At 36.7% G+C, this 14,699-nt stretch overlaps 1 protein-coding gene across 1 annotated transcript; it reads right to left on the bottom strand.

Annotated features, from left to right (window-relative positions):
• Positions 1–2,637: 2,637 nt before the first annotated feature.
• Positions 2,638–7,964, bottom strand: ppp1r3aa (protein phosphatase 1, regulatory subunit 3Aa). The gene is made up of 4 exons (XM_046873080.1): positions 6,948–7,964; positions 6,705–6,757; positions 6,522–6,616; positions 2,638–4,493 (listed from the first exon to the last, which is right to left on the bottom strand). The coding sequence occupies exons 1-4, from the start codon at positions 7,682–7,684 to the stop codon at positions 3,777–3,779; spliced, it is 1,602 nt and encodes a 533-aa protein (XP_046729036.1). The 5' UTR covers positions 7,685–7,964; the 3' UTR covers positions 2,638–3,776.
• Positions 7,965–14,699: the final 6,735 nt, after the last annotated feature.

The raw sequence follows: 14,699 nt of genomic DNA, 5'->3' as shown, positions 1-14,699 counted from the left end.
GATATACCCTTATAACCCTTACCCAGATTGATGAGCAGCAACACTTTCCTCCCTGAGGTCCCACCTTTTAGGGATGATGCTAAAACACACCTGAATACCACAAAACCCCACCAAACTGCCAAAATTGTGTTTATAGAAGTAATTAAATTTCTTAATCTTTACCAAATAGTGTGCATTTCACTAGTAACACCTAGCTGCATATTACTCTAGTAATGATTTTGGGAACAGAAGGGTACTTTGTGCTGTATCTGAAGGGTAGGTTTGGTGTCTGTCTGCATATTGAATTTTGTGTCGTCAACTGAAGTTATTTGTTTGTGTATAGTTAAATTCAACCAATTACATACAATTATATATATACTACATTTCAGAGTGAAGGTTTTCCTTCATAAGCCTCATGTCTATACATATTAAAGATTAAAGAAGCCAAGTGTACCATGGCCAAATTTTCCAAAACATTCTCACTTCTCTCACATGATGGCATTGATATTGCTTTATAAACAAATGCCTTCCTCTATTCACTGAGGAATATCTGGGGTATAGGCCCATAGGCTATCACATTTCAGCACACTCATTAGCGCCTTTAAAATGCTGGACACTGGATTCTGACTACTTAATACCATCTAACCACTGGCACAAGTAAATCAGCACAACTTTTTAGAAAGTATTCATAATATATTGATTTTGTTTAAAACATGGTTTAATATTAATTATGGCCTCTTATTCAAACTTGCACACTTTGCTAAAATGTACAGATGCTCAAGAAGGTATTGATGTACATCACATGTGGTGGAGAAGAATTGTTTTGCACCTGCATGTGCTGGTACAGTGAGAGATTGTCATTCCTAATCTCTTCATAGTTCATTGTAAAAATAATTAATATATAACATATGACACAAGTATGCAGAAATATACTATTATTAGTATTTCTTTTAAGTGCACATTGACCTTGACATTTAACACGACTACAGATTCTAATGTATTTTTAATACTGGAAGATACACCAGTCTTTTCCTGATGATAATCTTTGGCAGACTTTTATTGACCACAAATAGTGTTCTTGGTCAGGTTTGAGTTTCCAAAAGTAAGCTCATAGGTCAAGGTTAAATGCTAAAGCATTCACCACACTAAACACTCACTCTCTAGGTTAAGATTACTTCAACAACTGCTTTTGAGGAACTGGGCTATTTTAAATATTTATTTAATCACTGGAAGTATTTTTGATTTAGGTGGTTGCCTAGTATGATTTCTGACATTTGCATCTCAGCCCATCCACAGTATAGGTTTACAAAAATCTTTCAGTTTAAAATTATTGTGCTTATGAATGATTGATTGATTAATTGATTCATTGTTTGATTCATTCATTCATTCATTCATTCATTCATTCATTCATTATCTTGGGTGCTAATAAGGGCTGATGAAGGAGTCAAAGGATTTAAGTCTGGTAAAGGTTTTAGATAGTGAGTGTATGGACTTGCCTGTAACTCTCAAAGAGTGCCCGAACCCTAGGGCGAGCCAGGTTCCTGAAAGTGCTCCTTGATGAGAGACTTTAGTTTGGACTTCAGCCTGCCAACCCTCCAAAAGGTCAAAGGCACAACGGAGTGGATCAGGTGTCTGCAGTGTCAGTCGATAAGCAGCTATAATTTCTCTCTCTCTCTCTCTCTCTCTCTCTCTCTCTCTCTCTCTCTCTCTCACACACACACACACACACACACACACACACACACACACACACACATATATATACAGCTATGTGTAATGACTTGAACTTCAACCTTTGAAAGTCACAGCATATGAGCAAACAAGTGCAAGTGAATCATGTGACACATTATATATAACAATATATTCTAATGCATGTATATATATATATATATATATATATATATATATATATATATATATATATATATATATATATATATATATATATAAGTATACTAAGCATGCAGTCCATTGTTTAAAGATATCGAGCAGATACAGTCCCTAACCCTGCCTGTCATGCGTGGGCCAATCTCAGGTTACATGTGAGAGTTAAATTTCTTACGTAAGTGACTGAGATCAGGTCTTGCAAGATTTCTCTCTCTCTCTCTCTCTCTCTCTCTCTCTCTCTCTCTCTCTCCCTCTCACTCATTGCTTCATCATTGGTCCTGGTTTAATCAGGTGGATGATGTTGCAGGAAATGTCACGTCCATCACATTTGTGTATAAACAAGTTGCAGTCAGGGTAAGAACAACTTGCACGCAGCCTCTTTACTCCATGTTTGTGCTGCGTCCTAGAGCCATTTCTAAATACATGCGTAGAACAGATTTCTGTACATTTACACATTTATTTACATTTACACAAGGCTGCTTAGTAAGCTTTGAAAAATTTCAAAACAATTTAGAGCTGCTTAACTCTACTACAGCTACTAAACCCACCCACAGAACATGTTGTTTTTAATGCAAACATGGAATATATAAAATTTTATATTTATCAAGTATGAAATAAATTTTCAATGTCTTGAAGCCTGCACTTTTTTAATCTTTATCAGCACAAATAAAGATGCTGTAACTTTAAAGAAGGTTCTTAACTAGTTGTCATATTCAGTTCTCAGATATTTTAAACAAAATAGAGAAGCTTCTGTTCAGAAATGCACATCAAATTGTTTTATTTAGGAAAGCAATATCCTAAGAGGAAAGAAATGCCCTCATGGTATATAGACAACTGGTGTTGGGCCCTTAAAGTGAAAAATATCCTTGATGTGATGTCAGTCCACACTGTCAGCTGTGGTCACATGCTTTTTCATGCCCTGTCTACACCACCAGCAGACAGACAACAGGTAAATGGTCAGGCAAACTGGGAGGTCATGGAAATAAGCAGTTACAAAGATAAGGAACAGGATAGCACACACAAGAGCCCCAGTGATGTAGCTTAGAGTAGAGATTTTAGCCCAGCACACCAGCAACCAACTTGATATTGTGCCCACTGAAGAGGAAACCATCCCGGAGTATGAGCTAGGCAACTCAGTCCCCACACCTGGATCCCGGACATCCTGAGCTACCCTATAACTCAGAATCTCCTCACTCTCATAACCCTTGTGTGGGGCAGGAAAAAGAACATGCTCACCCTCATTCACAGATTCTGTCAAGGTGAAGTGCCCAGATGGAGTACTACTGGTGAGACTGCTTACACAATTTGGTGTATGTGGAAAGGATTTAGTAAAACTTTGAAGAGTGTGCAGTTCCTTGTGTAATTCTGTGTCTATGTAGTCATCACCCCACTCTGCCATACATATGTACTCTGATCAACAACTTTCAAACTATTCTGACATTCTCTAGCAGCTATATATTCTACTGGGGTTATTTCTTTTTCTTGACTTTCACTGTATTTAGAGAATGTCTTTTTTACTAACTCGTAATACACATCCTCCTCATCCCACTTCCCGAGACATTCCCTCTGCTTATGTGGTTCATCTTCATCACACACCACACTTTGCCTCAATGAACTGCATATTTCTGTGTTTCCATCTTTTAGATGGGAGGGTTCCTCATCATTTTCATGCAAAATACTTTCTAGTGCTACTAAAGTGTCTTCAGAATACTCACTACAAAATATCCTTTTCACTTGGGATGCATTCTCATTTTCTTCACCAATACACTCTTTCTTTTTCTTTGGTTCCCCACATTCATCTATATTCTGTTTTTCTGACTCTAAGCTGTTTGATAATGGTTTGTTCCTGATACTGGTAAATGTCAAAGTATCTTTGACTACTCTGTGTGTGTTCTCTTTCACCTTCTTTTCTAGGTCTGAGAACCCTGTACTGCTTGAATATTCTTTAAAGAAGATGTCATTTTCTGGTTTGAAAGTTCTTGCTCTGCTTCAGCATGGACTGTCTTCCCTGGATTGGTTAATGATATGGGCTCATCTTCACAAAAAGGCCTTTCACAAAGTGTGTGTCTACCATTGAGGGCCTTACTATGCCCCCACTGGACCCAGACTGATTCTGATTCCTGGTTGTTGCATGGTTCAGAACTAATCTGTGACTTTTCACTATACTTATAATTCAAATCCTCATTGACCTGACTGGCATCAACTGCTGGTGACAGTTTAACAGGATCAGACTTGAGAGTTTCCATTGCTGTAAAGCATTGAGGTAATCCAGTCCCACTGGTCAATGCACAATGCTGGCTATTCCCTGCTGATATATTGTCCTCTATTTTGGACATATCATATTCTGAATTTGATAATTGGGAAGCATTGGACTCTACAATGCAAAGCAGACTCTTTTGGTCCAAAGCCTTGTCTAAACTATCTGTTCCATCGAGGAAAGCTTTCCAGGCATCATCTGACATCTTTGTTGACATATCCTCTGTTAGTTGCATGGGTTGTACCACATTAAGATCTTTTAAAGTCTCTTGATGTGAAGGTTGCTCAAGCTGGACTTCTTTATCTCTATTAGAGAAATAATCTTGCAAGCATGCCACCTGAGTTGCTTTTCGCCTTTTCTGTCTTTCAGCCTGTTAAACAAAAACAGTAACAAAATCATTATCCTAATAAACTTTCAATCAGGTGAAAGAGAGGTCAAGAGCTGTATGTGCTGTTTCAGTAACCTTTACTATAGCACCTTCAGCTGTTGCATGATGTGTAACACTTGTGCTAATGAGTTGCACTTGAACAAAGGTACAAGTTTTTCTTTTAGTAACTAGAAGGTTTTGTGTTACACTACCACAAAGATGGTGGTCCCTAATTAAAGTGGTTCTCTAGTTACAATGGTTTGACAATTTTTAAATCTTACAATTACAATATTGATACAATAGTAAACATATTTTACGTTTTACGGAAGGCAACGCGACAGTGTATGCTCAGCCCTCTATTTGCGGCCCGCCTCTTGTCCACACACCTGCACCAGTGCTAGTCCGCGCACCACTGCTACATACATATATACTGTATAGTTTATACAGAATGGTACTGTACTGTAAATTGCTTCTGTTTTGCTAGATTATGTACTGTAATTTTGTTTTAATTATTAACAAATTCCAGTATACTATACCATACTTATCACCATTCTTTAAATCGGGCATTACCTGTATAGTGATTTACTTATTATGTAAATATTGTTGTTGTACAAAATGTACATTTTGTATTATTGTATGTAAAAAGTAAAATAAACATTCTTTCACTAATTGCTGTCTCACAGTTCTATTTGCTCACAAATCCTAAATTGTAAAGATTCATGCAACGAGAATTGGTAGATTTTTCAAGCTAGCCTTACTGATGCTTACAAAATTATAAAGAATATTGCATAAACTTATACGTGTTAAATATAACTTGGCAAACTTACACATATTACCTAGCTAGCTTAGTTTTCTGGATAATGAACCAAGTAAAATTGCTGTCCAGTTTCTTCACTGGTGCACATTCTGTATAAAATGTCCATGATACCAGTAGAACTTCAAAAGAATAATCCAGTTATATAACTGGAAAAATATTAAGTGGAATAATAAACCAGAAATGCAAGATAGGCTAATGATAATCTTGTGTGCTTCAGCTACATGTCTTGGAATATAAAATAAATAACTAATAAACTAACTAATTTATTCATACAGATCTTTCTAGGTTTACAAGATAATGTTTCTCCATCATAGCAACATTACTAGATTTACATTCTGTGCATTTAAGGGCTTAAGGGCACTATATGATTCTGTGCATCATGTTTCTGTTTTTGCTCAGTCAGGTGCACTGTACCCTTTGACCTGAGACATACTGCAAGCTGTCCAAATCTCAGACATTTTAATTCTGGAGCCAAAACATGTTCACTTCTTAAAATGAGCTTGAGCTGAAAATGCTATACGGCAAATTGTTGTACACTTTTTATGATTATATTTATTTGTAGATTTAATGCTCAATATAGCAGGACATTTTAATACAGCAGGACAAAGTCAATATAATACACATGCAATTTTCCTAAGTAAGGTTTAATTTACATTTACAATTCAATTTACATTTATTCATTGGACTGATGCCTTTACCCAAAGCAACTTACAGTTAAGGGGATTGAAGGATTAATTGCCACGCTTTAAAGCCCAACTGTGGCTCTTTTAATCTTTCTCTTAAAACTTTTACTTCTAAGCTACTTCAGTCCCATGATTTTTTGGTGTGCTTATTTTCTGAATTGACTGACCTAAATTCAATTTATAAAATGTATGTGTGTGTGTATATATATATATATATATATATATATATATATATATATATATATATATATATATATATATACAGTATATGACATATGACAGACATATACCAAGCAATGTATTAATAAGGAATGTATTGCATATTATCTGTTACACTTTTTAAATAAAAAATCTAATAACCAAGTATTAAGTCAAAAAAAGGCTAAAAACTGTACATTGTACACCAAATACAATGCCTCTAAAGTGCATTCAATCCCTGAATGCCCCACATTGTTACTATATCGACATGCGTGTCATTGTGTCATATAATACTATGTGAGTCAACCTTGAAGAAAATCGGATTGACCTTACCAAAGTTTTGTAGCTCTCCTTCAGTGTTGATCGACTTTCTGCTTTCTGCTGAGTTTTCTCTTTTTTATTCTCTACAGACCTAGGTGACTCTTGTTCTAAAAAAAAAAAAAGAATGCCTTTATCAGACTTGCATTTAAAATTGATTACGTTTATCTCTCAAGTGTTTTTTTTTCTGGATCCCACCTGAGAGTTCACTGCTCATGTCCATGGATTTTGACTCAACACTACTCCCCTTTCTGTAAACATATGGAGTTAAAGAAATCACACTCTATTATAGTCTTATGTCTAAAAACCCTTTAGTATTCTATAAACATAATTAGCAGCACTGCAAAGATTAATAAAAAAAATTTGTATTGCATTTTTGACTGACCTTTATCTGAATAAACATTGGTAATTAGAGTAACTACAAAAGCATCTTTTTCTTACTTGATAACTTTCAAGCAGCTCTTTTTTCCCTTTTGATTGTTCTCTTCTGTGTCCCTTTCTTTCCCTTCCTCATTCTCTTTCAGTGCTCTCTCTCCTCTTTTATGGCAGAACAGCACATAGTTCATACCACCATTATTGGCCCAAAAAATTCCATTGGAGGTTTCATAGCAGAGGCAGAACTCCACCCGCACCCCTTCAGTTGAAAAAGGAGGCATTAAAGTGAGCAGGAAGGAGAAGCGGTCTGTCTCTCCATCGCTGGATCCAGGAATATACTCAGCTTGCTTGTCAAAGTGGCTTTGCCAGCCATCCAAAGAGGTGCGTACATAAACAACTTTGTGATATGAAAGATTAAGTACACGGACAGTACCACGGATGGTGGTGGAGCCAGGCAGAAGCTCAATCCTCTCCAGCTCCAGCTTGTTCTGCTGAAGCCGGAGTTTCAGATCCTCATCCGAGTCTGGGACCCTGAAGATGCAGGACAGGTGGAGCTCTTCTCCCTCTCTACCTTCAGCACTCTCAACTCTGTTATCAAACTCCTTAACGGAAACCAAGTCCAAGCCGAAGGCATCTGCAAAAGAAACCTTTCTTCGCACCACAGAAGCCAGTGGTGGCTCAAGTTCAGACTCATCAGACTCATCACTTGAGCTCCTTTGTGGGGATTTTGAATCTTTCTCTTCCTCATCTTCACCTTGTTCATAGGCACTGAGTGCCAGAGGCTCAGTGTAACAGGTAGCCATGGCCGATCCAGGCTCTTTAACCAATTTTCCTGCACGGTGTACGACTGAGAGACAGGCAAGGCAGAGAAGTTCCAGTCCACTAATATTCCACACACAGCGACTGCATATACCCACTCAGGTTGCAGCCAAACACTATGCTGTGCTCTGAGCCAGGCCTAAAAATAGTTTCACTACCCATGAACCTCTTTCACGAATGCTTGTCTACCCTCTACAGACAATAACCTGATATAGCAGGTGCCCTTGTGACCCAGTCTGATGGAGAAGATTATAGAGTCTTCTAGAAAGCAAATTATGATACATTTGATATATTTTTAAGATGGTGGAATAACCTCAATTATAATATGTAGATAGATAATGATAATAGAGATATAGATAATGGTTTATTATATACTCTTTTCTTTCACAAAAATTCCAAGATTACTTTAGCTGTTTTAAAAAAAAGACAGTATCACCCTTTTCTCTGCAAAAGTAAAAAAATTAAAATAAATAATAATAATAATAATAATAATAATAATAATAATAATAATAAGTATAGTTCTTGTGTATATTGCTTCGTTGCTTTAGCAAGGTTTTAATTTTTTTTTGCTTATGTTTTTGTTCTGAAGGTAATTAATTTGTTACTATATGCTTTGTACTGTGATATTACAGCAATATTTTACAATTACTGCTTGTCACATTGTAAAAGGTCTTTCAATAAAAACTTACCTATAGCATATGGTGTGATGTATGTGGCAGATTATATGATGGAAATCCTCTAACAATAAACTTGTTATTATATACAATATACTACCATTGGTATTATATTTGTAGCTGTCTTTTCAGTTTTGTTTAATTCTACGCTATTCTCTTATTGGTAGGTTTTGGATGATTGTCGTAGCAATGATTATGTTGCAGAATTTTTGTAAATGACAATAAAAAAACTGTCTACACTACTTTTTTAAAACACTACATCACTGTTGTTTTATTATTATATATTTCTAAAGCTATCAGGCAGCTTCAATTAGTTGATTTAAATACCAAATCAATCTAAACCTTAGCAGCTTTAGTTTTTTTTCTAGGTTTGTATTGTGACAGCTGTTAAACTAGCATTAGTTTGCATCATTATATGTATCACACTAGCTAACATTTGAGAGATTGGGTATAAAGGTTTTGTCTTACGCTAATACCACTCTTCCCTGGTTTCTTCGTGAAAGAAAATGCATTATACTCAATAACTAAAATGAGTGTCTGATTTGAGGTTGATGTCTTTTTATGTTTATGAATCATAAATCATTTACTTTCATTCTTAACTAAATTTGATAAATTATATACAATAAAATAGTGTCTATTGTATCTTGCTACAAAGCTATACAAGCTTTTACATACTATTCTGTAGTACAGAAACTGCATTCGAGTATCAATAACACTTGTTTCCTTGAGTATTTGGTCGTTTTTACCACCACTGATTAAAAAGTACTACCCAGTTCCAGAAAGAAAAAAGGAAATGAATGGATATGACACTGTAGGTGAGGAGTGAAATAAACATCTTGATTATTACTGTGCACAGTCTTACATCTTGCTAACTCTTTCTGTATCTACATAGCTTTTTGTGTGTGTGTTGCAGGGTTTTTTGTCACACTAGTGATTAGCCTTATTAGACAGTAATTGCTTTGCTACCACTTTCTGAACATATTAGCACCTGGTGTAGCAGTAGTAGCAAAAAAATAGTATTTTCAGCACCTCAGTTTCAAACCCTAATCTCAAACAATTCCATACCTTTTCTATCTAGCTATCATTACTAGTCTAGCTATCACACAACTATTAATTACTAATTAGTTATATTTCTCTGGAGGCAGTTTAGTCCCCAAATAACACAGTAACATGACTACTAATTCAATTGAAATGCATTTTGTGCAGTGATGCTCTCTATTTGCTTCACTATATGTCACATCCATCAAGGAGTTCTTAAAAATTTTGCAGCTTATGAACCCTGAAAAAATACCTTAGATTTTATTTCATGAATATTACTTCAATGTGTGCAATAACTGTTGTACGATAATCTGTGTCTATTGAACCCATAGAGGTTTTTGATTTTTTATTTTCAAACGAGAGAACACAACATTTTTAGCATGACATCATCTGAAGGCCTGTATGTTTTGAATTAATAGAGGTTCTGTTTAAACCCATACAATTAAAATGACCAGTTAAACCTGTGAATTTATTTTACCACGCTCACAAAAAGAAGAAATTGAAAACAGCACAAACTCCCAAGATCGAGAAAACGCATATCTCATATTAACCACAGGACGGCGCTGTGCCACTACATATATGTCTTTAAACTCACCCTTCATGGATATGCAAGTGTAGTTTTGCATCCGCTAGGTGGCAGCAAATATCAAATATTCGCCTTTTCCCCGCATCTACTTATTTTCTTACAGCGTAACCAGTTTCTACACTGGTATTAGCGGAAATATGATCAAATGCATTAAAATGACTAATATTTATTTTAAAATACATCAAATACAACTCAAACAATTTCTTGCGGAGTTATGATTTTGTTTTTATTTGTTATGATATTAGTCTATTTTAAGTTAGACGAATTGCAGAAATAAATGAATACATTTAATGTTTTTTTATTATTATGATATATATATTATAAAACATTATGTGGCATATGTAAAATATTAGTCATTCTTTTATAAGTGTTTTTATTCTTATAGTTTTTTTGTAATCAATTGCAGTATTAAATCCCTAAAAAAGCTACAGACTCGCTGGTGTTCATGTTATTGTGGCGTCTCTGGTATACTTTTGTGCACATTTATAACTATATTCAGCTTGTGTAAAAAAAAAAAAAATACTCCAAAATAAAAACATCATCATTGATATTCCCCTCAATCTATAATTATAACAACCCAAACTATTTACATTAAACTGCAGAGTTAAACCTGGTGTGTGTGTGTGTGGAGGATGTGTGGAGATTGACACGGTGTGTCGTCAGATTTCTTATACAAATGATTGCGTGAGGAAATTTGTTTTGGTGGGATTTTATTCAGAAAACGTTCCTGAATAATTTATATCAAATGCTCATGTCGGTCAACATCTCAACGTCGGGGAGTTAACCTGCGATTAGTCGCGCGCTCGTCGCTCTTATTGGAAAACTTCGAGCTTTTGTTTTACTTTCAATAAAAACGCGTTCAATAATTCACACGGAAAATAAATAAAAGCGCAAAACGACAAAAAAAACCCTCTCCCCCAACACACACAGGCAACGGCAATTAAGATATCCAGCACTGATTATAATAACAGGTTGGGTGTGTTAATTGTTTTAATTGTTTAAAATGTCATTTTAACCCGGAGACCTGTGGAGAAACAGAAACGGCACTAAATGTTGTATGATTGCTCAATGTTTGATGATAAGGTACACGTTCAGGTTCGACTTTCACAGGTCTAAATCAGGCACTATAGGTATTAAAATATAAAAAAATAATAATAATATTTATACCAAGTCGCACCACATATGCATGAGCAGCTTTTCTTTCTCAAAACAACTTTTTTTGTGCAGAAATTGTATATCTCATATTTCTTTTTTTTCTCCTATTGATGAGGAGAAGGGTCGCAGGAGGAGAAGCAGCACCGGTGCACTTTGCACAACTTTAGATGACTTTCTAAAAAAAAAAAAATAGTTTCCCTTGAGTTGTTTTTTTTGTTTGTTTTGTTTATGGCAGGTGGACATGACGTTGAACTCCAAAAAAAATAATTATTATTGTAACTCCGCGCGTGCTGCCTCCCCCCCACCCCCCTCCCCGGGGGCCGCATTTCTAATAAGCTAGTCCCCTAAATAGACCTGGCGGAGTATACAAGCCCGGTGTGTTGAGGGGAAAAACAAGCGCAGCTTCGCATCGCATCGCGTCGTGTGTGTGTGTGTGTGTGTGTGTGTGTGAGAGAGAGAGCATCGTAGCGGCAGTGATTGTGGAGCTGTTTGGGGGCCGATAGCGTCAGTAACACCGGCAGCACTGAGCGGACAGAGACACAGACTCACACACACACAGGAGCGCTGGTGCGCGTGCATCTTCGAGCGGAGGAATACCGCTGCTTTTTGTTGCTGTTTTTTTTTAATTATTTATTTATTTAATTTTATTTGTTTTTTTTAAGGAAACCCTAAAACTGGCTGATTTTTTTTGGGTGACTTCCGCACAGCTCTTCTTGTCTCTCCAGTGTGACGGAAACCCCCACACACACACGCGCACAGAAACACGCACGCGTGTGTTTGGTGAGTTTGTTTCTCGCTCTGCTGCTGTTCGTGACTCGGAGTTTCACTTTGTAGCGCTTCGGGAGAAACAGTTACCGCGCTGTAAAGCTTTTCTTTTCTTTTTACTAAACTAACGGCTTTTGTTGTCCGAAGTGTTTATTTTTTTTGTCCGAGATGTTTATTTGTTGTTTTGGACAAACACGAGCGCGCGCGCGCACACAAACACACGCTCGCGCTGCTTGTCGGTCGGCTGCTCGTGTTGCTTAGGAGCTTCCAGGGTGAAGACTGAGGTCAGGGAAAGTGCTCATGTTCAGCAGTCCGCTTTTCCTGCCTTCTTTATTTTAAACACTCAATAACTATCACTTTGTTCACAACTTAAAGAATAAACAATACATATTTTTTTAAAAAGTGCTCAACTTACTATTGAAATGCAAAAGAATTAGGAAAGTAAGTGAGGTGTTTATATTTACTCCCAGTCTTGATACAGTCCTGATCACCGCCTGATGAGGATTCATTGTTTTAATACAAAGGCTAGTCATTTTCCAAATAAAATAAAATGATACTACAAGAAATGATCAAATAATATCAAATAAATAATACCAGATGTGTAACTAGTTCATTACAGCTGTAGTATTTAAATGATACTTTAGTAAAAGTAAAACTGGCATCATTTATATTCATATTGTTTATGCACAACTTTCTAACAAATGATTATTGTTTAGCTGCTTTTGCAGAAACTTTTAAATCTATCATTTTCTGTAATTATCTTATATAGACCCAATTTTCATCTTTGTTTCTTTCTGCATGAATTCTTGTTGTACTTTTTCTAAAAGTAAAATAAATGTTTTATATATATATATATATGTGTATCCCCTTAATATGTCACAGTAATATAACATTTTGTTTTGATGGATATTAACTTAAATGTAAATTATTATTATTATTATTATTATTATTATTATTATTATTATTAATGTCTTACCGTGTTTGCTCGTTTGCCGTCCCACGGTCCTGCTGAAATGTCCCCACTATGTGTAGTGATAGTAAGTTAAAGCCGGGTGTTAATGGTGCAGGTGATATAAAGGACAGCACTCGTCTTACACCACACACTCGTTTAATGGCTATATCTCAGTGAGTAAAGAAGATCGGCACCTAAATCAATAGGGTGGATGAAATTTTTATTTTTTAATTGCTGACAAGGTGTGTAGTAGCATAACTCTGGCGGTGACCTGTGATTTGTTTTCAGGCTTTCACCTCGGTGTTAGTTTGGGATTTTGCGTTTTCTGTCTGGCAGCTGTGCAGGTGAGGTGCAGGTGTGTCTCGCGCCATTTCATCACTCAACACATGGCCGCTTCAAAGCGCCAGTAATGGCAGTAGTAATATTTGGCAGAACGCACCTCACCGCTCCCAAGCCCGCTGTGTAATCTGAAGCCCAGCCCTTTGTTAAGTCTCATGCAGCTTTCTCCAGGTGATTTTAATTATCTCTGTCCCAGTGCCTGCCCGTGCCGGAGTGATGGCTTGATGGGGGCTGACCCGTGACCGGCGTCCAAACTCGCAGTCAGCCCTGGCATTTTGCATACATCTCCAGATTACACCATCCATCACGGCCGGCTCGTGTTGAGATGATAGGAAAATGCATGTGCTCTGTGCATTAATTCGCATGCATTGTGATAAGTTACAGTCATTTGTCAAAATTAGGGCTTGATTTGACTGGCACTGGGGTTATGTACAGATCCATATCTGCGCTGTTTGGTACTTGAATAACGAAACACATGACCGGGATTTATTTGTTCAGCTTGAAAAAGTCAGCGCAGTGATTTTTTTTAATCCAATAAATTGTTTGCTTGAACTGTTCCTAGTTTCATCCATCATCATGCTTTGAGAGACATTGTTCTTTATTTGTCAGTGGCAACTTAAAGTTTCCCTGCTCATTTGACCTCGAAGTGTCATACTGTTTTGGAAAAACTTTGCACTGCCTGCTATCTCCTAAACAGGGTCAAAAAATTACGCTTGAAAGCCTCCTGTTTTTGTCTATATTAACTTCACAGAAACGTTTCCATGACAACCTCCATGCAAGTTAAGGCAACCAGAGGTGATCAAGTTTGTTCCCCTTTCCTTTTTCCCTTCCTCCTCCAGTAAAAATGGAATTTGTGTTGACAGTTCTGGCCTTTAATGGCACTTCTGTGCTGTGTAAAAGTATTTGTTTACCAGGATCATGTGTTGCTACCTGTCAGACCAGGAGAGATTGACTTTTTCAGATAAAAGACTGTGGTGCATGTTAAGAGGCCCTCGTGCACCATAATTATCCACATCATCGTAATGGCGTTTTGTGTGCTTCACTAAGAGCCTGAGAGAGCTGAGGCTTTTTTAGTCACACTCTGGGTCACCATCCTATTAAGCCCGATCAGAAAAAATACCATGACTCCTGGCCAGGAAAAAAAGCTTCCTTGGGTGGGGTCAGCGGATATGGACTAAACGTGGATTGCAGTCTCGGTTCTCTGTGTCCAATGTGTTGTTTGACTAGAGGCAGAGTAAAGGAACAATTCCATCTCCGTGCTTCTTAGTAACTGCGGTTTGGACAGATGACCCAAATCTTTCCACATTCTAACTGCTGTTTGGACGTAGTGATTAGATAGTCGAGAAACACCCTTTACAAATTCAATTCTTGAAGCTGTGCCTTAACCTTAAATAAAAAGTTGCTCTTTTTCTTTCAGAGGCACATGATACACTAAACTTTATCCTTCCTTCTCACTGGGGTGGTACACTAAATCCTTAGTAGATTTTTAT

This window comes from Silurus meridionalis, chromosome 18 (genome assembly GCF_014805685.1).
Source record: "Silurus meridionalis isolate SWU-2019-XX chromosome 18, ASM1480568v1, whole genome shotgun sequence".
NCBI lineage: Eukaryota > Metazoa > Chordata > Actinopteri > Siluriformes > Siluridae > Silurus > Silurus meridionalis.
This window is presented reverse-complemented; position numbering and strand designations above follow the sequence as displayed.

Excerpts from the sequence above, each read along its gene's own strand:
- ppp1r3aa (XM_046873080.1), bottom strand. The coding sequence starts at position 7,684 with ATGGCTACCTGTTACACTGAGCCTCTGGCACTCAGTGCCTATGAACAA. Across the intron at positions 6,758-6,947 it reads AGCTGCTTGAAAGTTATCAA|AAAGGGGAGTAGTGTTGAGT; the intron begins GTAAGAAAAAGA and ends ATATGTTTACAG. Across the intron at positions 4,494-6,521 it reads AGGAGAGCTACAAAACTTTG|GCTGAAAGACAGAAAAGGCG; the intron begins GTAAGGTCAATC and ends TTTGTTTAACAG.